Source organism: Pelodiscus sinensis, chromosome 1 (assembly GCF_052426305.1).
Source record: "Pelodiscus sinensis isolate ZL-2025 chromosome 1, ASM5242630v1, whole genome shotgun sequence".
NCBI lineage: Eukaryota > Metazoa > Chordata > Testudines > Trionychidae > Pelodiscus > Pelodiscus sinensis.
The window spans coordinates 134,990,201-135,016,710 of NC_143052.1; the positions used below are offsets into that span (position 1 = coordinate 134,990,201).

The window sequence follows — 26,510 nt, forward strand, 5'->3', positions numbered from 1 at the left end:
AGCTGAGGTGTCTGCTGAGAAAAGCCGCTCCGCGTCTCCCTGGTCTGCTGGGGGGGGGGGGGGGGGAGCACTAGCTTCGCGTCTCTCTAGTCTGCTGGGGGGAAGCAGCTAGTGCAGGGTTGCCTCACCCCGTTTGTAAGTAGGGATCCAATGTAAGTCGGATCCATGTAACCCGGGGACTGCCTGTATTTCAACATTATTTTGAAATAATTGCCTGCTGTGCAGACGCAGACTAAGTTATTTCGAAATAAAGTTGCTGTGTAGACGTACCCTCAGTGTCCACAACTAAAACTCTGGATAAACTGGCTAAGCAGCTAGGAAAACAAATGCCCTGAAGAGATTATAGGAAGCTCTCAATAAAATACTGAAATGCTACAGGGTTGTGCTCATCAGGAATGAGGCACAATTGCAGAGCTGTGTAAGAAGCCCAGGACTGGGAGGGTGGCACATAAGATTTGCAGGACGTTAGAAGACATGTGCAGGAATCCCAGAAGTGGCACAGCAAGAGATGCTGCAGGGCAGGGAAATGCTGAGCTATGCAGGAAGAGTTGTGTGGGAGGCCTAGAACTGGCTGCGGGTTAGGATGAAGCAAAAGGAAAATCAGAGACAAATAAGCCAGAACATGCGAAGACTGATCAGACATCATTTTCTTTTAATGTTTTGGTGTGCGTTATATCGAGTATAATGTTTAGACAGTGTTTTCCCGGGGGAATTCCACTTACAATGTGAGATTTAAGCAACAGCAAAAGTTTCTAATGCATTCCCCCAGACTGTGTGAACGTGAGATGTAGATATACTGTACAGTAACTATGTAATATATTTATATATATATATATATGTTTACATTCAACTCTATATTCAGAGGAGACTTGGGATAATTCTATTTCCAAGAGCTCCTTCTAACATTTTTCTTTCCACCCACCCTCCTCCAATTGGCAGGACTCTCTTTAAGGCCCTGATCATGCACCATAGAAGTCAATAGGAAATTTACCACTGACTTCAATAGGAACATGATCCTAGGTTTAAGTCACCTCTCCCTGATGCAGCAAGCATCTGCTCTCTATATCAACTCCTCCTCTGCATAGGGCAGAACTCTGCCCCACTGTGTAGTGAGTCTCTATGTATATGGAGGAACTCTACTCTCTGTATAGGAGAACCATGCCCCTACAGTTCCCAGGGACAGGTCTACTCCCTGTTTACTTTGGAACTTGATTCCCTATAGTGGCCTGTAGAGAAAAATTCAGCCCCTGTAGAGCAGAGCCCTATCTCTACATAGGAAAAATCTGTCTCTACATTGGAGTATCTTCCATATTTTCTCCCATTGCATGCGCCATGCCCCTTATCTTTTATAGGTTCCTTAAGCCACCTTAGCAGTCTCTCTTGTGGCTCTCACCACTCCTTTCTTGGGCTATCCACACAGTTACAAAATAACCGTTTGTCTGCTATGAAGAGTCTGTTATGTAGGGCAACTTTTTCCTTATATAGCAGAATTCTTCCTGTATCTAGCCACATCTGCCCCTTCAGGGTGCATCTACACTGTCTCGAAATAAGCTACGCAATTTGCGCTACCGGAGGTATCCCAAAATAGTGCTGCAGTGTAGACCTAGCCTGAATGACCCCAGCTGACTCGGTTGCCATAGTTAAATTGCAGTGCTGTAGTGATTAAGACCCATCGATATTGTAACAGAGTGGCTTGCCTCAGGAGCTGGAGAGTCTGGGTCAAATACAATCCTATGATGAAATGAGCCTCACCTCAGGGGACTCGGGCATTTCAATACAGAAGGTGTCGGTAGGGCTCTGCTTGAGAGTTAGTGAGTGGGCTGTGCCACATGGGGCTGGGATGGGGAAGGGATTATGATTTTGACTTTATAGTGGGGCCTGATGGAGGCATGTTCGGGTTATTTTGTGATTAAGGACTCTGAGGTCTGTGTGAACTTTGTTTGACAGGAAGCTGGACAGAATGGTCTACACTATGACTGGAGATGGATCAAAGTTATATGCAATTTCAGCTATGTAAATAATGTATCTGAAGTCAACATTATTCAAATAATGTATCTGAAGTCTAGACTACATGCCTCTGTCGCGGATTCATTTAAATTTACATGGCTGCCGCGCTGAGCCGACAAACAGCTGATCAGCTGTTTGTCCGCTCAGCACGCTAGTCTGGACGCTCCCCTGTCGACATCAAAGCCCTTTGTCGGCAGCCCCGTTATTCCTTGTGGAATGAGGTTTACCGGGGCTGCCGACAAAGGGCTTTGATGTCGACAGGGGAGCGTCCAGACTAGCACGCTGAGCGGACAAACAGCTGATCAGCTGTTTGTCGGCTCAGCGTGGCAGCCATGTAAATTTAAATGAAGCCGCGATCATTTAAATCGCGGCTTCATTCGACTTTGCCAAAACAACAAATCTACATGCCTCTGACGACAGAGGCATGTAGTTTAGACGTACCCTTAGATTTCCTTACCACAGTGTCTTCCATGTGATATGTCGATTGGAGACACTCTTCCATGGATTCCCCTTGCGCTTCTTGTTGAGGTGGAGTGCTGGAGTCAACAGGAGAGCGATTGGCAGTCAATTTATCGCATCTGTACTAGACTCAATAAATCAACCCCTGCTGAATCAATCATTGCTCCATCAATCCTGCCCATAGTGTAGACAGAGCCTGAGAAAGGAGTGATTCTAGCCACAACAGAGACTGCTGAGGTGGCTTAAGAAACCTACAGAAGATAAGGGGCATGGTGCCTGCAAGGCAGCCGCTGGCCAGGATGGGGTGCTGAATAAGTGACCACACCACTGTAAGTATATTTCACAAACCTCCTCCTACTCTGCCCCAGATAACTCAATTCTGCCCCAGACCACAATAGAACAACCCAGTGCGAGGGGAACAAAATCCCTTCCAAACAGCTGGTTTATCTCTGCATGTGTGCCTACCTCTCTGACCATGGGGTTCTTAGCCTCTTGCACTGTGCGGGAAGGCATAGCCACAGAAGCAGCAGGAAATCCTGGGCATCCTGCCTATGACCAACAGATGGTCCCCTCTTTTTTTCCACATTCCAACCCAACACACACATTCACTGCCTGCTGCAAGAACTCCTGGAGCTGGGGTAGGAGAGGAATTCCCCAGAGATTTTTAAAGCAGTGTGACATTATAATTCATGGGTATAAACCTGGGGTGAACCAAGATTTCCCCACGTTATTCAGGACAAACCAGTTCTTTTCCTCAAAGACCCAAATGTTCCATGACCCCCACACCAGGAGGTACCTAGTTCCCAGACCATGTCCATGATGCACCAATTCTTCACCTTTGCCCTTTCCTGGCACAGGAGCTCAACTTGCCAAACAGACTCTGACTGTAATTGGCATTTGCTTGGACTTTCTGCAGTAATACTTTCTCTGTGAGTCTCCTGGGTGTGGGATAGAGCTGAGGGATGCAGGAAGGGTGGGATAGGAGGCAGACATTCTTGTCAAATATTACATCCATATGGTGAAAAATAGATTATTCTGCTAACCAAAGATTCTTCAGTAAATACTGTTTCTATGACAGAGGCAGATGGATTGTAACAAAGGGATTCAAAGCTTCCTGTGCTTATATATGAACTACTGCCAAAGGTAGTATTGGATAGTCTTGTCTTGGATTATAGGTGGGGTATGTCTAGGTTTAATTGTCAGCCCCAGACTTGTCATTTATCTGGCACTGCCAAACACTGATAGCAGTGTACAAATCGTCATGGAGTCTCCTAGGGACTAGTACTAGGCTGCCAGTTAGTAAACTGGTGTCTTGGTCCCCTGAGACTGGGGTGTGATGGTCTAAGGATTTTTACTCTGAGGCCACACAAGAAACAGAGATTTGACTCCTACTACTGAAATGCTACTGCGGGCACTAGACCACCAGGGGCTGAGAGAGTTGTAGTGGGTGGGGCCAGCAAACTAGGACTTATTGAGTTGTGCAACCTTGCAGAACTGTCAGGTTCACTGCATCCAAGAAGTGCCGTGGTGATCAGGCCTTGGGCTCTTTAAGGGTTTGCGCACTGTCGGAGACCTCCATTCTGTCCCCACCTTAATCTCTCCCTGGGGGTGGGAGCAGGGAAGGGGCAGTGCAATTATAAAAACTGCTGGGAAATGGGCTGCTCAAGGCCTATTAGATCAAGTCTGGGATAAGAACATGAGCATCCTTTAGATGATCCAGCAGCCACTAGCAGAGATAGGATCCCATGCACTGCAGCACCCGAGGAAGGAGAGGGGAGCTGGTTTGCAGGAGGGCCAGTAGGACTTGTCGTAGATTGTAGGTGGTGGGTTGATAATGATTCTCCTCCTCCCTTTCCCCATCTCTTTCCTACTCTTTGTAGCTCATGGAGCAGCAGGATTATTCAGCTCCTTGTTCTTGGCCCATTGGCAAGGAGGACCACGGGGCTGACCGGAGCGGCGCATGCGTCGAGGGGGGAGGCCAGCCAGCTGGCGGCAGATCTCATCTGGAGACAAAGAAAAGAATTGCAGAGAGACAAGAGATGAAGGATTAGGGCTTCGTTCAAACTCAGTTCATCACATAAAAACTATCAATAGAACTCTCACATTGCTCATATAAACTTATGATGGACACTGATTTAAATGGGACAAAGAAACAAATTCTGATGACTTTACTCAGAGTTTATACTGGCAGTATGAAGGCAGAATTTCCACTGAAGTCACTGGACATTTTGCCTGGATAAAGACGAAGGGTGTTTTTTTGAGAGGGCAGTGGAGGGTGGGACTGCAGCCAGGGGTACCAGGACTCCGTTTGTTCTTCTCCTCATTCCCCTGATTATCAGGGAGTGAGGCTCTCCCATAGCTTTATGGGTTCTCTGGGACTAACAACAATAAAAATATGACTCCTAGGGCTGGTGCACAAACACATTTTTACTGCTTTGACTATACCCATTTTAATGGACACAGGCATAGTGTATAAAGGTATAAAGGTGCTTACATTAGTATAGCTTATAGTATGTAACTAATTCCTGCAAATTGGCCAAAATAAACTATATTTGTATGTAAGTACTTGCATATCTATATTACTTCATCCACACTTCGGGTTAGGGTTAGATGAGTGGGAAGGCCTTTATAACTGATATGGATAAATTAGTACAAACACTGTGCCTTTAAACAGGTCTTAGTCAAATTGGCAGAACCCTTGCGCAAGATGTTTTTGCGCAAGAACCCGCCAGTGTAGACATAGCCATTGTGTGAAGGCTGATTCACCAAAACAGAGGGGGAAACTGAAGCAGCAACAGGTAGGGTGGCCAACTTCTAATTACACAAATTAGAAGTTGTCCTGCCCCACCCATTCTGAGGCCCCAGCCTCCACTCACTCCCCCCCCCCCCTTCTCACCTTCACTCTCTTTCACTGAGCTGGGGACAGGGATTGGGATGTGGGAAGGAATGAAGGCTCAAAGGTGGGGCCAGCAATGAGGGGTTCAGGGTACAGGACCTGTTACAGATTGGCTTGGCTATCCCTTTGAAACATATCTATTCAATGTCTTCTTCCCCCTCCTCCCTCCCGCCATTTTTTCCTTCCCTCCCCTTCCCTTATTAATTCTTGGTTCTGGACTTCCAACTCTCTGGTCATCTGAAGAAGTGGGCTGTGCACACGAAAGCTCATGATCCCATCTACATGTTTTGTTAGTCTTTAAAGTGCTACCAGAGTATTTGTTGTTTTTTAAGTTTTTCTTGTTACAGACTAACTCCAATACCCCTCTGAAACTCTAGTAGATTAGTAAGGCATAATTTACCTTTACAGAAACCAAGTTGACTTTTCCCCAACAAATTATGTTTTCTGTGTGTCTGACAATTCTATTATTAACTACAGTTTCAACTAATTTGCCTGGTACTGACATTAGACTTACCAGTCCGTAATTGTCAGGATCACACCTAGAGACCTTTTAAATATTGGTGTCACATTAGCTATCTTCCAGTCATTAGGTACGGAAGCTGATTTAAAGGATAGGTTACAAACCACAGTTAATAGTTCCGCAATTTCACATTTGAGTTCTTTCAGAACTCTTGGGTGAATGCCATCTGGTCCCAGTAACTTGTTACTCTTAAATTTATCGATGTAGTTCCAAAACCTTCTCTAGTGATACCTCTGTTTGGGACAATTCCTCAGATTTGTCACCTAAAAAGAATGGCTCAGGTTTGGGAATCTCCCTAATATCCTCAGCCATGAAGACCGAAGCAAAGAATGAATTTCATTTCTCTGCAATGACTTTATCATCTTTGAGTACTTAAAAAACATTTTGCTATTACTTTTTGAGGTTTTAGCTAGCTGTTCCTCAAACTCCTTTTTGGCTTTTCTTATTATACTAGCCAATTAGCCCGTCATAAGATGGGATTTTCAGGTCTCTCCTCCACGTCGGTCTTCTGAGCCTCCGGTCTCTTGCGCCGTCTCTCTCTCTCTCCTCCTCCTACTGCCTCCCCCTCTCTCTCAGCTCTCCTCCGCCTTCTGCCTCTCTCTCCATCTCTCTTTCTCTTCTCCCCCTCCTGCCTCTCACTCTCTCTCCACTCTCCTCCGTCTCTGTCGGGGATGCATGCTCGCCCAGGCCCTACCCCCTGGCTGTGTACAGCAGCACCCCGCCCCCCTTTGCCTCCCGCTGTGGTGCTCAGCTGACTTCTGCGCCGCTCAGCCAGGTCGTCGCAGGGGAGCAAGCGGCTGTTTGGGATCCCCCGCAGCGGCCCGGCTCAGCAGTGCAGAATTCAGCCGAGTGCCACAGTGGGAGGCGAAGGGGGCTGCGAGGGGGGTGGGGCGGTGATGTACACAGCCAGGCCTCACCCCCTGGCCATGTACGTCACCACCCCGCCCCCTTCCCCTCCCACCGTGGCACTCAGCTGACTTCTGCGCCACACAGTTGGGCCGCCACAGGGGAGCTAATGGCGCAAGCGACCATTTGGGCTTCTTGCTCCCTCACAGCGGCCTGGCTGAGTGGCGCAGAAGTCAGCGGAGCACCACAGTGGGAGGCGAAGGACGTGACTCAGGCAACAGCGCCGCCCAGAGGGAACAGCCAGCATTTCAGAGTCACAGACATTGGGCTACTATATATATGATTTTTACACTTAATTTGACAGAGTTTATGCTCCTTTCTATTTTCCTCACTAGAATTTAACTTCCACTTTCTAAATGATGCCTTTTTACCTGTCACTGCTTCTTTTACTTGGTTGCTGAACCAAGGTAGCACTTTTTTTATTCTTTTACTGTATTTTTTAATTTGGGGTATATATTTAAGCTATTATGGTTTCCATGCAGCTTTCAACAATTACTCATACAATTACTCATATGAAGGAAAGCACACCTGAACAACTGCTGCCCTTCTCCATGGAGCTCTGCCCTGCAGTTCCTCTGTCCCACAGCACCTCTGCCCAGCCATCACTCACCTTGCATGAATTCATCCTCTTTGCAGATCATACGAGAGCACACCTCCTTGTTTATTATGTACATGCGACGCACACTGAGGGGGTGAGTGGCACCAGAACCATGTCAAGGATGGGAGAAAGATAGAATGAGAAAGAGATGCATGAGAACAAAAAGTGATATAGACAAAAATGATTCAAATAAGGAAGTAAATCCTGAGTTCTACTCAGTTTTATTAAGGCAAAACACCTATCGATGTCAACAAGGCATTTTGCCTGTGTGGATACTTCAAGATTTGGCCTAATATGTAAATTAAATAATAATTAATAGCTCACAGAACATTTTACAATTTCAAAGAGTCACAACTATCTTAAGGTATTACTCTGAATTAATTAGGAGGCTGGAGCACATGACTTATGAGGAGAAGCTAAGGGATTTGGGCTTATTTAGTCTACAGAAGAGAAGAGTGAGGGGGGATTTGATAGCAGCCTTCAACTTCCTGAAGGGAGGTTCCAATGAGGATGGAGAGAGGCTGTTCTCAGTAGTGACAGATGGCAGAACAAGGAGCAATGGTCTCAAGTTACAGTAGGGGAGATCTAGGTTGGATATTAGGGAAAACTGTTTCACTAGGATAGTGATGAAGCACTGTAATGGCTTATCTAGGCTAGATCTACACTGCAAAGAAAAGTCGGAAAAAGATTCATGAATTGTGAACCACAATTTGTGTATCTTTTTCCGCTTTTCTTTCGAAAGAGGCTTTTCCAAAATTTGGCCTGTCTACATGGTGCCAAATTTCAGAAAACTCTCCTCTTTCGGCACATCCATTCTTCCTTGTAGAAAGAATGCATCCACTTTTTTGGAAATTGTTCTGAAAAAGCAGATGCGTTCCTTGTATGCGGCAAAGCTCTGCAGTCTAGACATAGACCTAGGGAGGTGGTAGAATCTTCTTCCCTAGAGATTTTTAAATCCTATCTTGACAGAGCCCAGGCTGGAATGATTTAGTTGGGATTGGTCCTGCTTTGGGCAGGGGGTTGGGCTTGATGACCTCCTGAGGTCTCTTCCAACCCTATGAATCTCAATTTACTCTCTTGGGATTCATTTCACCCACTTCTCTTCCCTTGTAGGGATAGAACCCTTGGGCCTCTGTAGGGAACATACTTTCTGATCAGGACGTACTCTTTGTGATAGTGACTTGGTTTTTCCTTCTGGGGGTTGTAGGCTTCTTACCTGGTAACACACAGGTATTTGATACACTGCTTCACAGGTTTGTGAACAGAGTATAGGCGTGTGCAAGGGAACTGCTCTTCACGGCATTCTGGAAACACACACAGGTGCAAATGATTACCAATGGCGATTGGAATGTAGATGTAATTTCACTAAGCACTGGACTGCAAGCCTCCCTTCATTTTACAAAAGCCTCCAAACTGGGGCTGGATTGTATCTAGTGCTCAAGAGATGAAAGGCTCCATATCCCATTTCCTGATATCTTTGAGGTACGAGGACTGTTTAGAAAAGAGAGACCTTGATAAAGGTGTTGTACTAAATGACAAATGGTTGATAGGATGAGGATAAGGCATTTCTGTCCCCACACTTAGCTCATATTACAAAAACAAGACAACATACATTACAGTATACAAGGAACCTGTGGGAGTCGCTAACACAGAATATTACTCAGAGTTTAGAATAATTCTGAATAGACGTTTATATAAATAATATAATCTGCAGTTCTACTATTTAAAATGTAAATGTATTAAAAATATAAAATCTCATGCTTAAAGTTATAACTCATGCACTTTTCTTGTGGGGTCAGGAAGAAACTGGTATGGGGTTTCTTGAACATAAGAATGGCCATTCTGGGTCAGACTAATGGTTCATCTAACCCAGTATCCTGTCTGCCGACAGTGACTAGTACACACACCTCCTTCTGAAGCATTTAGTAATGCCTAAATTGATCTGGTCAGGTCATGTTTAATCCAACCTGGTAATTTGTGTGTTCCCACTGATCTGTGCCTAGATAGGAAATGGTATCCTAAAAGTGACAGGTTCCATGTCCCATACTTTGAATCTCCAAACTAAGCATACCTGGTATTGTTGTACTGCCAGCCGGAACTATAAAACAAAGAATCGTACATTTTGGATTATTTGCTATGCTTCCAAATAGACAGTAAGAAACAGGGGCCTTTGAGTTTAAAGGAAGGCATCTAGGGAATGTCTTACCCAAGGGACAGTAACTCTTGTAACAGCAGTATTCTTTGACCACTCATGCCCTGTGATATGGGTACTGGAACTCCCAGAGATGGGGACACACTCCTACTAATAGTGCAACTCTTCTTTACCCTTGATCAAAACCTTCTTTAGGGTGTCAGCCTTAGGTACCCACCCAGCCACAAGCCTGAAAGGAGATGATGTTAATGTCTCCTTCAGAAGACATTTATCATTTATATTAACACTGCAGTTGTATGCACCTTGTTCATCTGCTACTGTGTCAGCCACACCTGTTGACAAAAAACAAGTGTGTAAAGAAAGAGAAATTTCTGGAGAATTAGAACTGGAGCTAGGAGTAAGGAAGAAAGTGGGACTCTGAGTATGAGGTGAAGGGGTTTGCTAGTGGTGATACAGTTGGGAGTAGGGATCAGGAAAACGAAGGCCCAGAGTGGTCCCTCTTTTGCCAAAAGAATGAACTTACCAGAGACATCAGTGGTTATTTCAGGTAAAACTGGAAAAAGAGAAAATGTTCTAAAAAATCCTTCCTTGAGTTTTTGGTCCTCCTCCCAATTCTGCCAGTGCCCCTCAGCCCTGCTTTGCAGGCCCCTGCTATTCCAGCCCTGGGCTCCCCACACAGCCCTGCCAGTGCCCCTCAGTCCTGCCCTGCAGCCCCCTGCTATTCCAGCCCTGGGCTCCCCACACAGCCCTGCCAGTGCCCCTCAGTCCTGCCCTGCAGCCCCCTGCTATTCTATCAATGAAGTCTCTCTATATGCTGGATTTTGTATGCTGCATACTAAAAAAGGTCTAAGTTTAGACCCAATAAAAGTCCTTCCGGTTGTGTCCTTCTGTTCCCTTTGAGCCTAACTCACCATGGTGAAAAGCTGAAGCCTAAATTCCCCTTCTAAACAGCTTCACCACTCATTTACATCAAGCAAACACTATCTATCTGCTCTTCTCCCTGAGGCTACGTCTACACTGTGAGCTGAGGTATGATTCCTGGCTGCCATGCACTTACCCAAGCTAGCTCGATGAGAGTTAGAGCATGTACAAATCCAAGTTCAGCCATGGTTTCACAGGAAGCAGCAGTGGTGGTGTGGCTTAGCCACGCTGAGTATGTGTCCATGGGTTTCAGGTGGGTTTGTACCCAGCGCTGCCTCTCCCCATGCTACCGTGGCTACACTACTATTTACGCTAGCACTAACTCTCATCAAACTCATATGAGCACGTGTACAAAACATGGTGATCACACCCCTGGCCTAGAGTGCAGCGTGCCTGATTTTCAGTCTTTCTCTAGCATTTTTAAAGTATTCTTTGCCATCCTAGCTAGGTGGACTGAGCAGTGATTATTTTGTAAAGAAAGAGAGATTGGGGCTCACAAAAGTTTTTCTCCTTTCATAACTGACATGGCTGTTGCCAAGGCTATGAATTGCCTGCCACCCCTAGAGGTACTGGAACTCAGCCCTGGCTCAAATTAAACACTGAACGTGTGTGGATAATCAGAAACAGAGAGATCCTTCTAGAAGAGACCATTTCCAGACTACTCTTCATTTTATCTTCTATATATTTTATAAATGTAGGTCTGTCTGTCTTTCCATCCATCAGTGAGTCTGCTTCCTCCAGAGCTCCTCTTAAACAGTAAGAATTAGAACCACCAAATTCAGTAGGCAGCTTCCGCTCATCCTAACTTAAAGCAAGGTCAGGGTTTGGTTGTGCCAGGTCAGTGGGACATGCCTGGAATTTAATCCTGTCTCATAAAATGGAAAGGAGTCTGGCAGGAAAGACATGGCAGAATGACCAGAGGGGGCCAGAGATTGGGATGGGGACAGCTATAATCCCATTAGGTCAGCAAGGGGCAGGGATGGAGAAAGGGACAGCTATCTACTATATATTTCAGAGTGTTTGTCTGTTTGTGTATCTGTTTGTCTGTGTGTCTGTCTACCCCCCAGCTGGGGGACATGCACCTCTCCCCCAGCTGTGCCCATGGTAGCTTTACAGCCATGGACAGGCACTTCTCACCTGGCCCCAGGCTAGTGTAGTGAGAGAAGGCTGGGGTTGTCCTCTTTCCCAAAGGCAGTCTGCACACTGAATATCTCATCCCCAGCCCCACCCCAGAACAATGACTGAAATGAAGAAAAACAAAATTTATTTGAGTTAAGGACCCGAGCAACACTGGGTAAAACGTCTAGTTAGTACATAATTGTTTGTTCTAGCTGTGGGCTTTTCACTATGAATGTGCTGTAGGTTTGCTTCTATCCCAGGACCTTGGGAAATGCTGCAGGGAGAGAGGTTGACCCCAAGAAGATCAGGGAAGGACTCTAGAGGCCAGGGGGCTTTGTGGCCATGGTTCTCAGCAAACAGGAGCTGGGGAGCCAGCAATGAGGGCAGGGGCAGCACACAGATCTTCGTTGATCGCCCCTCCACCTAGGGACTGCAGAGTCATACTGTATGTTTCCGGGGGTTGCGGAGATCCAGGGCAGGTATGGAGCCTGCCTTAAGCCTGCTGCACTGCCATCCAGACTTTTAATGGCCCCGTCAGCTGTGCTGACCAGCGCTGCCAGGGTCCCTTTTCAACTGGGTAATGCAGCGGAAAAACGGATATCTGGCAACCCTAAGTGGACTAGATGATGCTACCGTATTTTCCGGCGTATAGGGCGACTGGGCGTATAAGACGACCCCCATCTTTTTAATTAAAAGATAGGGTTTCATCTTATACCCCAGCGCCCCTCCGCCTCCTTTGCTCCGGTGTCCCTGGTCTGCTGGAGATGGTCCCCAGCAGACCAGAGGCACCGGGAGCAAAGCCGCAGAAGCTTTGAAAGCCTCGGGGGAAGCCGGCGGGGGGGCATCCCAGGCGCGCCTGTGATGTATACCCGGCGTACAAGACGACCCCCGATTTTTGGGGGATGTTTTTCAACATCAGAGGTCATCTTGTACGCCGGAATATACGGTATTTGCCATGATGAACCCCTAAGATAACATGAACATACACTCGCTCACTGACCAGCCTTGGCTCTCACAGCAGCATAGTGCTTTGCACGCAAAAACTGAATTATTACTCATCTTGCTCTGAGCCAGGCCTGCCAATGGGGGTGGGAGGGGAAGTGGGAGAGGACGGGGAAAGGGGGCAGTTGCCCCAGGGCCTGTTGATTCAAAGGGGCCCAGGGCTTCCAACTGCCACCACTACTACTGCAGCAGTGGTGGCAGCCAGAGCCCTGGGCCTGTGAAATCAGTGCTGGGGCACCATGCCGTGCACTCTGGGTGGCTCTGAGGGCTGGGGAGGTGCGGCAAGCTCTGGGCAACATGGAAGACTGGCTGCCCCGGCTCAGTCTCTTCCACCCGAGGCCCCACCCCTTCCAAGAGCACAGAGCTGGCCCCCCACCTTGCATAGGGGCCCACGGAAGCTGTCGGTGCCCCTGCTCTGATCACCCGTTGTGGGGGACAGGCCTCCACATATCCCTCAACCTGGACACCAATTTTGTTGCCTCTATTGGCTTGGGATTGGTTAGAGATCGCATCAGGGGATACTCCTAAATAAGGGTATGTCTATACTAGCTCGTTAGTTCAAGCTAAGTAGGGTAATTAGGACAAGCGGAGTTGCAAATGAAGCCCGGGATTTAAATATCCCGGGCTTCATTTTCATGTCCCCGGACGCCGCCATTTTTAAATCCCCCTTTGTCCGAACTCCATGCCTGTGGCTACACGCGGCACGGAGTAGGTAGTCCACGAGGAGTAACGGTAGTTCAAATTAGGATTTTTAATTTGAACTACCTACTCCGTGCCGCATGTAGCTGCAGGCACAGAGTTTGGACTAAGGGGGATTTAAAAATGGCGGCATCCGGTAACATGCAAATGAAGCCCAGGATATTTAAATTCCAGGCTTCATTTGCAACTCCACTTGCCCTAATTACCCTATCTAGCTCGAACTAACAAGCTAGTGTAGACGTACCCTAAATTATTATTTCCATCTCTGTGTCCTTCTCCCTTCCCACCTCCACCCTACAGCTCTCCCCATTTTCCACATATCTGTCACTTGGAGTACCCTAAAATGGCCACTAGCTGTCAGCAAGCATACATGTAATTTTGAGTCACAGTGCTGTTCAGATATGTCAGTGAATCTCTCCGAATACTCTCCTATTTCATGGAAAATTTTGTCCTCCCTGCAACCACCACAGGAAGTTAATTTCAGACCCTGAGCTTCATATTTCACTGCTTCTCATAATGTTCCCATCTCTGAAGTATCAAGATGCCCCATGTACATAAGTTAATGCAAGAATAAAACAACCATTTCCTATCGACCAGGATGGAGCCACCCAAGCTAACCTCCCTGTGAGGAGTGCAGAGAGAAGCCCAACATAGAATCATAGAACACTAGAACTGGAAGGGACTTTGAGACATCATCAAGTCCAATCCCTGCCCTCACAGCAGGACCCAGCACCATTTCATTTCTGATGGATGTCTGTCTAAACTGTTCTTAAAATATCTCCAGAGGTGGAGATTCCACAACCTCCCCAGGCAATGTATTCCAGTGTTTAGCCACCCTGACAGTTTTTCCTAATGTCCAATCTAAACCTCCCTTGCCATAATTTAAACCCATAGCTTCTTACACCCTATCATCAGACATCAACGAGAACAATTTTTGTCCCTCTTCTTTGTAACACCCTTTTAGATACTTGAAAACTGATGTCATGCCCCCTCTCAGACTTCTCTTCTCTAAACTAAACAAGACCTTTTCTTTTAGTCTTCTCTCATAGCTCATGTTCTCTAGACCTTTAATCATTGTTGTTGCTCTTCTCTGGACTTTTTCCAATTTCTCCACATCTTTCTTGAAATGTGATGCCCAGAACTGAGGCCTAATCAGTGCACAGTAAAGTGGAAGAATGACTTTTCGTGTCTTGCTCACAAAACTCCTGTTAATGCATCCCAGAATGCAACAGTATCATATTGCTGACTCATATTTAGCTTGTGGTCCACTATGACTCCAAGATCCCTTTCTGCAGTATCCTTCCTAGATAGTCGCTTCCCATTCTGTATGTCTGAAACGGAGTGTTCCTTCCTAAGTGGAGCACTTTGCATTTGTCCTTATTAAACTTCATCCTATTTACCTCAGACCATTTCTCCAGTTTGTCCAGATTGTTTTGAATTATGACCCTTTCCTCCAAAGCACTTGCAACCCCTCCCAGCTTGGTATCATCTGCAAATTTAAAAATGGGGCAGGAAGTTCAGGCTTAGTGTATGTCTATTCTGCCACCCTAGTTCAAACTAGGGTGGCTAATGTAGGCATTCGAACTTGCAAATGAAGTCCGGGATTTAAATATCCCGAGCTTCATTTGCATGTTCCCGGGCGGGCGCCATTTTTAAATGCCCGTAGTTTGAACTACCTGCCCGCGGCTACATGCGGCACGGACTAGGTAGTTTGAATTAAAGCTCCTAATTCGAACTACCGTTATTCCTCCTGCAAGTGTGCTTGCAAATTGGTAAATACAGAACGTATTTATTCATCACTGAAACACAGTCACATCTCTAATTCTTCCCTGTCTCATATTCCACACAACCATGTTATGTCCATATATTGGTATTCCTTCCTCCATAACATCTTAAGATCTCGTATTTTCCATTTGTCCACTCAGCTAGGGTTCTCATCCAGGGCCGCATCTTCTCCCATCTTGATTTCTGCAATCTCTGGATCCCTGCTATCTATACCACCTCTCTCCAGTCCATTCAAAACCCAACTGCAAAGAGCTTTGCCTATCAATACCACAATCCCTTCTTCAGACCCCTCTAGAGACTCCTCCTCTTTCATCATACCAGGTTCATGTTCTCACCTTTAAAGGTCCTTCAAAATTCTACCTCCTGCTATTTCTGTGGTTTTGTCTCTAAGTGTACGTCTAAACTACATGGCTCCGTCGACGAAGCCATGCAGATTTGTTTGTCTGGCAAAGGGAAATGAAGCCGCGATTTAAATAATCGCGGCTTCATTTAAATTTACATGGCTGCCACGCTGAGCTGACAAACAGCTGATCAGCTGTTTGTCGGCTCAGCGCGCTAGTCTGGACGCTCCCCTGTCGACATGAAAGCCTTTTATCGACCTCCCCAGTAAACCTCATCCTACGAGGCATAACGGGGAGGTCGATAAAGGGCTTTCAGGTCGGCGCAGGAGCGTCCAGACTAGCGCGCTGAGCCGACAAACAGCTGATCAGCTGTTTGTCGGCTCAGCGCGGCAGCCATGTAAATTTAAATGAAGCCGCGATTATTTAAATCGCGGCTTCATTTCCCTTTGCCGATCAGCCTAATCTACATGGCTCCATCGAATTCAAAATAATTCAAAATAAGCTACCCAAATTTAGCTATGTCTATTGTGTAGTTTATTTCAAAATAGCTTATTTTGAAATTGGGAATGTCTGCACAGCACTTATTTCAAAATAGAGCATTCTTCCTCTAACTTCCCTTACTCCTCGTACAATGAGGGTTACAGGAGTCATAGTAAGAATCCTCCAGCTTGACAGTATTTCAACATTATTTTGAAATAACACTAATTATTCCCTGGGCAGGGCAGGGTGACACAGGCCATGCTGATGGTCAGCAGCTGCTCCCTGGGGCTGGGGTGCCTGCCTGCCCCCTGTGGTCATTCCTGAGTATAACTGTCCCTGATATCATACCTCTTCCTTTCCGTTTGATGCAAAACAATCAAATTCCATCCACATCCCATTGTCCTGGCGTAACCAAACCCTGCTTTGAGTTATAAGAGGAAGCTACATATCAAATTTGGTGGTCCTAGCTCTTATCGTTCAGGTTTACAGGTAGACTAATGACACACAGACAGACAGACTCACAAAGTCTCATGTATATATATGAGCTAATTGTGTACCTAGCTAGTCTTTGTAACTGCTATCACTGTTATCCTCATCCTCCCTCCCCCAGTACCTTGTCTTGTCTTAAATTATATTGAAAGTTCTTTGGGACAGTGACTATCTCTTATCGTGTGTGTGAATACACTTAGTGCAATAGGATATTGATCCCAAATGAGGTCTTTTGAATGCTGCCATAATACAATTGATTAATAACCACCATATCTGGGGTAAAACATGACAACTATTTAACATAACACAATTCTACTATACAACATCTAAGGCTAGGAAATTAATTAAATAACAGAGAGATAGAATGTGATTATCTAGGACATTAGGACCAACACACCTATCACTGCATGAAGTACTAACAGATTTTTAACAACCTTGAGTGATTGGTGATCCTATTTTAGGCATCATGCAAAGGAGAACACCTCCAAATTCCCCCAGAACCATACTGGGGCACTGGGATTAGCACTTCCTGCTGAGGGACCAGCACTTCAGTTTTCTTTTAGCCTGGACACACGTGCACATGCACGTACACACACATGCTGTAAACAGCAAGACTTACCTGTTGAGGCTTCTTGACAATTGACCATAGGAAGAAACCAGTCTGCAAGATAAGGTGGGAAAGGAAACAATGGGGAAAGGACAGAAGAAGAGATTTCCATAAAATAGAATCTGTAGAATTATAATTAAGAATAATATTGTCATGAACTAGCTAATGCATGTACAGGAGATCATTGCCCTCCACTGGATGGAATGAGAACTGCTCAGCTCAAGTGTTAGGATCTATTGTTCTAAAAGCTAAAGGAGGTGGCTCCGTATTTTAAAGAGTTTCACAGCAAGAGAATTGGAGTTCTAAGCCTAATGCAGTCATACAGTTCATGGACACAATAGTAACAGCTGTGGAGTTGTAAGGAGCCACAGATTTATTCCCAGATTTTGCTTTTCTGCAGCACCATTTGCATTTTACAAACATTAGTGAATTAAGCTTCACAAGCCCCCTGTGAGGTAAGTTAAGTATCACCCTACCTACTGTCTAGTAGAGGAAACTGAGGCACTGAGAGAAGAAGTGACTTGCTTGAGGTCACAGAGCTAATCATGGGTATAGTAAGGAGAAGAAGGCAGGTTTCCTTGTGCCCAGTCAACTACTGTAACCACCAAACTATCATCCCCCTCTGTTATGAAGAGCTACAGGCTCCCTGAGAATAGGCTGGAAGATCATTTATGTCCAGGTCCAAGCATATTATAAAGTGAGAAAAAAGGGACAGATGGAAAGCAATTGAGGCCACCTTATTGCTAAACAAGGAAGGAAGAAAACATCTACATAACTGTGGGGGGAAGCTTTGGTAGGAACAGGCTAGTTATATAGCGTAGTGCCAAGCAAATTAGAACTGGGACAGATGTATAAATGACCCACTGTGTAGTATACCATATTGGCCCTGTCAAATTAAGCCTAACACACTATGCCCTAGAGCTTTCTACCCGCATTCTGCCCGAGTTTATCACTGAAGCCACTGGGAGTTTTGCATGAGTAAGGACTACAGGATCAGGGATTGAAAGCCTTATTTACTTCTTATTTCAATAACAGTTACTTGTATACTACAGGGAAGAATTGGATCCATGGGCATAATTCAAATCTGCCACAAATCAACAGTTCTCTCAGGACCTTCTATGTCCAGTCCAAGCTGACTCCCCAACAATGACTGTGCAGCTGGCCATCTGCACTGGCCACTGATCAAGAAAGTGCCAGGTATTACACACATCACCCACATACAGGAACCCAGTGCTTCTCAAAGTTGTTCCTATTCTGGCCCGCCTCTTAATGGAGGCAGAAGAAATCTCTGAAACACTGAACTTTTAAAAAAAATCTGCTTATTTTCTGCATTAGAAATTCATGTCTTGTCTAGCCTTCCCCCGCAGCCCCAGGAAGATTAAGGACAACTAGAAAATTGGTTGGATTATAAAATCCAAGCAACTAAGAGTGAGGATTTTTTATCATTATTTGTTTGCATTAACACCTAGGGTACGTTTACATAGTGGGGCTATTTCAGAATTCTGGAAGTATCCCAAAGTAGCTACCCCATATCTTTTGAACGTGCCCGCTATTTTGAGATAGATCTCGAAATAGCGGATGCACTGTTTCAGCATCCTTGTATCCCTCGTACCACATTAAGGGTTAAGGGATGTCTTGAAATAGCATGTGATTTCGAAATTTGGCACTCTGTAGACATGCCAAACTTCAAAATACGCTATTTTGAAATTCAGTCGAAATAAGATATGCAATTTGTGTAGTGCAAATTGAGTATCTTATTTTGAGTTTAGGGTGCTGTGTAGACACATCCCTATTTAATTCAAATTCCTAACAAACTCTTAGCAGGAAAGTACTTGTTAAAGTTGCATCCCTCTCACTAGCTAGGGGGGAGAAAAAGTACCACTCTGTTTATTTAGATCTCCAATTAGCTATTCAACAAAATGAAGAGAGACCAACCTGATATTTCTCAGGGCTCACCTACACTTGAAATGCTTCAGTGGAACGTGCTGCAGTGGTGCTGCTGTAACACTTCAGTGTAAACATTACCTAACACAGATGTGAGTGATTATCCTACTGGCATAGATAATCCACATCACTGAGAGGCAATAACTAGGTCAGTGGAAGAATTCTTCTGTAGACCTAGCACTGTCTACAATACAGCTTAAGTCATCTTAACTACGCCCCTCAGTGTGTGGCTTTTCATATGTGGCTGGGTGGATTTAACTTTTTAGAGTAGACCTGGCCTGATGTAAAAAAGCAAGAAGGAAAAAGCCCTTTTCAAGCCTCATTTTTTGCATCAGAAAAACACCAGAAAGGACACAACCTCTTTTTCTTTTTCTTTTGCAGGTCACTTTTAAGATCATGATTTTGCTGTGGCTACATCTCCTCCCTGCTCTGTGAGGGTACATCTATGGTGTGGAGCTATTTTGGGATATTGGAAATACCCCGAAATAGTTATTCTGCATCTATTGAAGCAGCCCATTATTTCAAAATAGATTTTGAAATAACAGGCGGCTTATTCAGACGTCCTGGTAGCCCTTGTTCCACGAGGGTTAAGGGGCATTTCGGAATTGTGAGTTATTTTGAAATTTGGCACTGTGTAGACAGCACCAAATTATGAAATAAACTATTTTGAAATAGCATTGAAATAAACTATGCAATTTTCATAGTGCAAATTGCATAACTTATTTCGAGCTAAGGGTGCGGTGTAGACACATCCTGAGTCACCAACTCAGATCTGCTCTCTGATAGCTACAGTACTTGTTTATGGGGAAAAGTACTATTAGGAAAAGAAACATGCCAGATCCAAACTAAATAATGGGGATGTCCCTGTCTAGATCCAAACATTTCAATACAGGCTGATTTTTAATGACGGAAAAATAGAACAAACTTGTTTTAATGAGAAGAGAGCAGTTATCTGGTTATATCCCTTATTCAATATGTATCCCCTAGTTCTCTGTCTCCTTTGGTTCAGCACTCTCTAGCCATTAAGATGGAAACATCCCTCATTCTCTTCTCCCTCTTTCCATCATACTCTTCAGTTTGGTGCTGCCTTTTCTGATTTTGGTGTCATCTGGAAATTTAATCCCATCTGAATTTATGCTAAAGAAACTTAGAGCACAGACAGACATGAAGCAGCAGGCAGAAAGAAACTTGGAATCCCGATCTTAACTGGATAGAAAAGCCTCTGGAAAGCTCCCAAGAGGCCTAGAATGGGAAAGAAGCAGCAAGAGGCATCAGTGCTTGAAGACTGACAAATGTTTTCCATCACTGTAGTAGAACAAGTTTCATGCACCAACTGAAAGTGCTCTGCATGCCAGGTCTCAGACACTGCTCCAAGCAGTGTCTGTGAGATAGGGGGCCCAACTACCTGCTGCTCCCTGTCCCATCCAGCTGAGAACACACTCCCATACTACAACTACACCTTTTTTTAAGCATTGTTCCGAATCCATCTCTTATGTATGTCTATGTCATGCCTAGTAATTCATTTCATTGCAAGGAACCACTCTTGATTTACACTGGTCTGAGAGGAGGCTCATAATATTTAGAGGAGCTGTTCACTGACTCCTCTCTCTCCCCAGCCTATTTCCATGCATCCCATCAACCATGCAGAACTAGGGGAACCGTTTGCATACATGTATTTCCCCTCCACTCATTCCCTGAACCTCTCCCTGCTCCCATCCATGCTGCTGAGGAGAAGGGGAATATATGGGCACCGATCATGGCTTCTCAAACTTCCCTCCAGCATTCTCTCCATTTTCTCCTGCACTCGCCCCTTTTTCTTTCCATGCAACTCTCCATCTCTGTGTGTGTCTTTCTCCTCTTGTCGGTACACGGTGGTCTGGAGCTTCCAAGGGGTAAAGAAGGGGGAGAGAGCCCTGATATGGCCTCCAGGGGATGGTGACTTACCAGCTGGAAAGACAAAGAGGGCTATGATGCACATCAGTGTGCGAGCTCTAAAAGCCATCATCCCTGTAAAGTGAGAGCGAGAGAAGTCAGATGGAAGCCTGGCACAAACTTCATCAAGGGCAGGGAGACCATCCCCCTGCAGGCCACACTCTTTCACTCACTGATAGCAAATCCCTCTCCCAGACACACTCTTTCTTATCTCTCTCCCTCCATTAATCTCCCTCCTTCTCTGCAATTACCATTCTTCAGCTCCTTCCCCATGCATATTGGATTGGACTTAGCATCCTGTCTGCCTTTTTTCTTTCTCCTTCCATTTCCCTTCTCAATTCATTTTCTCTCTCCCTCCCTCTGTCCTCTCTCCCCATTCATCTGCCCTAAACATTCATCCCTTCCCCCTCTTTTTTCCTCACCCATTTGCTCATGGTATTGCCTGGAACATTTAGGAAAAGTTCCCCGTCCTTGTCCCCTTCAACCCCCTTATCTCTGGAATGTATTTTGTGGGGTGTTGGGGAAAGGGATAGAGTTTCCTTCACTCACTGTTGTCCATGATCTCCACTCTCTTCAGCTGCAGACGCTGTCTCTTCCCCCTTTGGCTAGTCCCCTACTTTGGCTGAGTGTAAGAGACACACAGCCACTCCCAGAAAACGTTCCACTTTTGGTCGTTTTCAAAATACAATTTGAGGGGGAAAAACAGAAAAGTAGCAGAATTTGGTGTTATAATGCAGATGGAATGAGAGCAGGGGGAGAGGAGGAGCGAGGAGAAGCAGTCCACACCCTTGTTCCAGTTCCCTCTGGATGGGCCAGTGCCAGGGACAGATTCTGTTTCTATGTCATATACAACAGACTAACACAGCTACCCCTGTGAATCTTTCACTCTGCTGTCCAGTGCAAACACCCTCTCTCCCTGTCATGCCCTGTCTTCTCTCCCCACCTCCCCCTTCTCTCTCACCCCTCTTCTGTGTCACTACATTTTCGTCACTCAGCCATTTGCTGTTACCTCATTTAGGGTATGGCTACACTAGCAAGTTCACAGCAGTGGAGCTGCAGTGATGCAGCTATACCACTGTAAGCTCTAACCATTCTGAGCCAACAGGAAAGAGCTCCCCCTCAGCTTAATGACTCAAGCCCCACAAGCAGTGCAAGCGATGTCTCTCCCACTAACATAGAACTGTCTTACACCAGTCCTAGGTCATGTAAATTGCGTCACTCAGCGGGGTGGCTTTTTCACACTCTTGAACAACACAAGTATATAGTAGTAAATACAGACATAGCCTTAGTCTCTGTCTCCCTCTCCCTATCTTCCTGCTATTCTCTCATGCACTGAAGCACTGCCAGGACTCACCTTGGCTTCCTTAACAAATGTTTAACTGTTATTTAAAAACTCAGAGCCTGGAGAATATAAGAAGTGAGGCTGACAGTGGGTACGCTTTGCTATTCTCTCTGTAAAAATGAGGCACTCTGTGGTACTGTAAAGACTAACACATTTATTAGAGCATAAACTGCAGCCCTAGTAGCTTGTGCTCTAATAAATGTGTTAGTCTTTAAGGTGCTTCAGGGTACCTCATTGTTTTTGATGAAAGGCCTGTTCTACGCTAGGGCTTTACACGGAATTTAGCCCCCCACAGTCACTTCTCTAAGTGATTTGTCCACACTGCCTAGCCCGTTGCTCTGCCCTCAGGGGGCACAGAAATCGAATCCTGTAGTCTTGCTTTTCACAAGGAGTAATACTATTCCTGTCCATGCATGACTGAAATTACGCTAAAGTAAATGCTGCAGTGAAAGAAATCTGACCCCCATTGGCCTCCAGGAGGCCTCCTATAGCTGTCTGCTCTGACCCTTCTGGACAACTGCTCTCCTCTTGCTGAGTCCTGGGAGAAAGGCCTGTCCCACATGGCCAGCTCCAAGCAAGCAGCACACTGTGGTAGATAATGACATGAGTGCCCCCAACGTTCCCTCAGACACTCCAGCGGCTGTGAGTACTTCTGCTCCCACAGCCTCCACTGCCCAGGGCTGCAGAAGAGCTCCAGCCAGGAGTGCATGGGAGATCCTGGACCTCACTGAGGTGTGGGGGGAGGAGTCCATCCTCCATGATCCTCAGACCAAGAAAAGGAACAGATGGCAGAATTGCTGTCAGCTATTTCAGGACCCTTGAGCAGTGCAGGCTGGAAATCAAGGAGCTGCAGTGGTCCCACCAGAAGGCCCAGAAGAATCACAGATGATCTGGGGCAGCACCACATATCTACTGCTTTTATGACCAGTTGGATGCCATTTGGGGGAGAGGGGCAGCTAGTTCCCCTACCCTGGTTGTTGAGTCCACTGAAAATCAGCCTACAGGAGGGCAGGGTAGTGAAGGGTCCTGCGGAGGAGGAGGAGACCACCCAGACGATGGTGCCCAAGATCCAGGAGCTGCTCCTCATCTAGCAGCTTGTCCCCGCCTTCCATGCCAGGCCACTGACAAACCCAGGGAGGGCACTTCTGGTGAGTTCTCTAACTTTCTCTAACTACAAGCATGGCCAGGTTATGAGCTGTGAGGGGTGGTATGCTCTTTCTCCTCCTATTCTGAATGGAGGGCACGGAACAGCTTGTTCTAGATGGAGCACCAGTCTGGAGTACTCAGCTCCATGAAGCTCTCACATAGGAACCGCTCAATCCTTCTCACAAGGTTCCTGGGGAGGGCAGTCTTATTCCATCCTTTGCAGTAGGACACCTTCCCATGCCAAGCCACCAGTAAGTAATTTGGTGTCATGGAACCACACAACAGCGTAGCATAAGGCCCAGTTTCATGGCCACAATCAGTCAGCAGTCACTCCTGATCAAACATAGTGATGCAGAGAAGATTGATATCTCACATGGAAACCTACTGAGAGGAGAGGGAGGGGAACCTATTAGCACTCTCTCAGGCAAGTAGCATACACTGCTCACACACACATTCTCCCCACCCCCTGCAGACAGGGAAAGCAGCGCTCTCTCTGTGGGAAGCTATGGGTGCTGCATCCAGCATGGGCTGATACAGCAGGAAGCTGGCCTGCTGCTTTCCCCTCCTTCATCATGCCTGCAGGCTCCTGGCCTGGCTGGAAAAATTGCACTGTTCTGAGAAGCCGCATGTGCCAGACACAGACCCGCTGTTGCCAGCTCCCTCCCAACCACAGGCTCATGGCCTAGCTGGCCCCTTACCATGCCTGCTTGCCTCCAGAGCAAGGGTGTCCTGATGCTCCCCTGAGACATCTGTACACCTGCTTTTAAAGCCAAAATGTGACCTTGCACAAAACACATCGCTGTTGTCTGAACTGAGATCTTCAATGTACGCTGAGATTAGGGGAAGGCTTCACACAGTGTATCTCCTGTGATGTCTGGCCGTGTAACTTTTCTTGACAGCTGGGTCAGCTGCCAGCTTGGTGCATTCCGCACCTGCTCAGCTGGCTGGGATCTACAAGTGAAAATACACTAGGGACGAACTCTTGAGGGAGCAAATGGATTGACTGAACTGCCTTGTGCAGGAGATCATGGCAGAGTGGCAAGGCCAGGTCACCGAGCAGAAGAAGAGGAGATCCAAATAAGAGGCCAAGAAGGCCAAGTGAGAGAAGAGCAGGACCGAGTAGCATGAGAGGAAGTTGGAGCAAGAGGAGGGAAAGGCTGTCCGGGAGCAGCTCACACGCCAGCAGGAGATGATGTTCTTCACCCTCACCTCTGTGATGGAGCATGTGACAACCTGACTGGAATGGGCCATCTGCCAGAACTCCACTCACCCCAGGGCTTCCACCATCATGGACCCCAGGGGCCACCAGGGCTCCAGGACACAAGGGGCACCCCCCTTCTGGTATCCAATTTATTCCCTTTCCAGCTTTTTTCCACAAATAAACACTCCTGATAGTTGAATAACTGTCTTTTTATTGCTTGAACTGTCGGGGTAGGATGAGAAGACGGGTCAGGTGGGTATGGGAGGGGAATGAAAAGCAAATAGGGAATGCAGGGGTCCCTTGTGGAGAGCCACAGGTGACAGTCTCACAACTGGCCTTGCATAAAACTGTCCTTTAAGGTGTCTCTGATTAGCACTGTCCCTTGCTGTGCTATCCTATGGTGCTAGTATCTGGTTGCTCAAATTTCCTGGTCAGCACTCTGCCTCAGCCCCCTACCCTTATTTTCACACATGTTGTGGAGCACACACGTTGCCATCACAAAGGGGCTGTTGTGCTCGCTGAGGTCCAAGCAAGTGAGGAGACACCTGAACCTCCCTTTTAAACATCCGAATGCACATTCCATACCATTCTGCACGTGCTCAGCCTGTTACTGAACTTCTCTTTCCTGGGGTCCAGGCTGCCCATGTAGGGCTCCATGAGCCAGGGGAACTAGGGCTAGACTGGGTTGCCCAGGATCACAATGGACACATCCACCTCTCTGACTCCGATTGTGCAATGGAGGGAAAAAGTGCCGGCGTGCATCTTTCAGAAGAAAAGGAGTTCCTAATATGTGCACATCATCTGCTTTTCTTGACCATCCCACATTCCCACGTTGATGTTGGTGCAGCATCCTTTGTGATCCACGAGCGCCTGCAGCACCATAGAGAAGTACCCCTTGCAGTTTATGTATTCTGAGGCACACTGGTTGGGGGCCAGGATGGGATGTGTGTTCCGTTTATGGCACCCCCGCAGTTAGGGGAGCCCATGGTGGCAAAGCCCTCCACTATGGTGTCCACATTCCCCAGAGTCACAATGGCACATGACTGATGGCTTTCTCTACTTGTAGAAGCAGAACCCTGACTGTGGATTTCCCCACCCCAAACTGGTTCCCGACTGAGTGGTAGCTGACTGGCATGGAGAGCTTCCAGAAGGCAATGGCCATGCACTTCTGCACATTGAGAGTGGGTGTCGTGCAGGCACCATGTCGCCTCTGCAAGCCATTTTCAGAGTTCCAGGAAGGTAGCCTTGTACATGTGGAAGTTCTGTAGACACTGCTCATTGTCCCATCCCTGCATGATAATGCAATCCCACTAGTCTGAGCAGTGTTCCACTGTGTCCAGAGGATTTAGTGGTGGGCAAAGTATCATGAACACCATGTACTGTAGAAATGGATCTGGAGATCATAGTGGACCAGAAGCTAAATATGAGTCAACAGTTTCACACTGTTACAAAAAACCCAAGATCATTCTGGAATGTATTAACAGGCATGTTGTAAGCAAAACAAAAGTAATTCTTCCACTATTCACTGTCCTGATTAGACCTCAACTGGAAGTGTCCAGCTGAGGGTGCTACTGTTCAGAAAAGATGTGGAGAAAGTCCAGAGACAAGCAACAAAAATGATTATAGATCTAGAAGACATGATTCATGAGGGAAGATGGAAAAAATTGGGTTTGTATAATCTGGAAAAGAGAAGACTGAGAGGGAACTGATCAAGGCGCCTTCTAATCTTCTATCCATGTGTGGGTTTTTTTGTCCATGTGTGGAATAAATTTTGTATGTACACCAATGCATCTAAAAATGTGTACCACCAGTAAAAACAAAATATCTAGCTGTGGGTGCTCTGCTAATCAGCTGGGTGGCATCTGAATCTCTTCTGAGCAGCTGCACAAGCATACAGTTTATGGGGAATGCTGGACATAACAGTTTTCCAGTATATAACAAGGAGGAGGGAGAAAAATTGTTCT

General features: G+C 46.3%; 1 protein-coding gene across 3 annotated transcripts in view; it reads right to left on the reverse strand.

Moving 5' to 3' along the window:
* Window positions 1-632: 632 nt before the first annotated feature.
* The window catches only part of MFAP5 (microfibril associated protein 5), a 47,519-nt gene continuing 21,641 nt past the window's right edge, over window positions 633-26,510 (reverse strand). The window contains exons 1-9 of one of the 3 annotated variants that reach the window (XM_006119935.5): window positions 21,407-21,583; window positions 20,870-20,932; window positions 16,994-17,035; window positions 10,062-10,091; window positions 9,841-9,870; window positions 9,458-9,484; window positions 8,603-8,690; window positions 7,399-7,472; window positions 633-4,469 (exon numbers count right to left, since the gene is read on the reverse strand). In XM_006119935.5, coding sequence (XP_006119997.1) covers window positions 4,348-4,469; window positions 7,399-7,472; window positions 8,603-8,690; window positions 9,458-9,484; window positions 9,841-9,870; window positions 10,062-10,091; window positions 16,994-17,035; window positions 20,870-20,932; window positions 21,407-21,416 — 486 coding nt within the window. In that variant the 5' untranslated portion in view covers window positions 21,417-21,583 and the 3' untranslated portion in view covers window positions 633-4,347. Of the gene's footprint in view, window positions 4,470-7,398; window positions 7,473-8,602; window positions 8,691-9,457; window positions 9,485-9,840; window positions 9,871-10,061; window positions 10,092-16,993; window positions 17,036-20,869; window positions 20,933-21,406; window positions 21,584-26,510 lie in introns of those variants that run through there. The other 2 variants (XM_025183029.3, XM_025183030.3) reach the window with 2 other exon arrangements.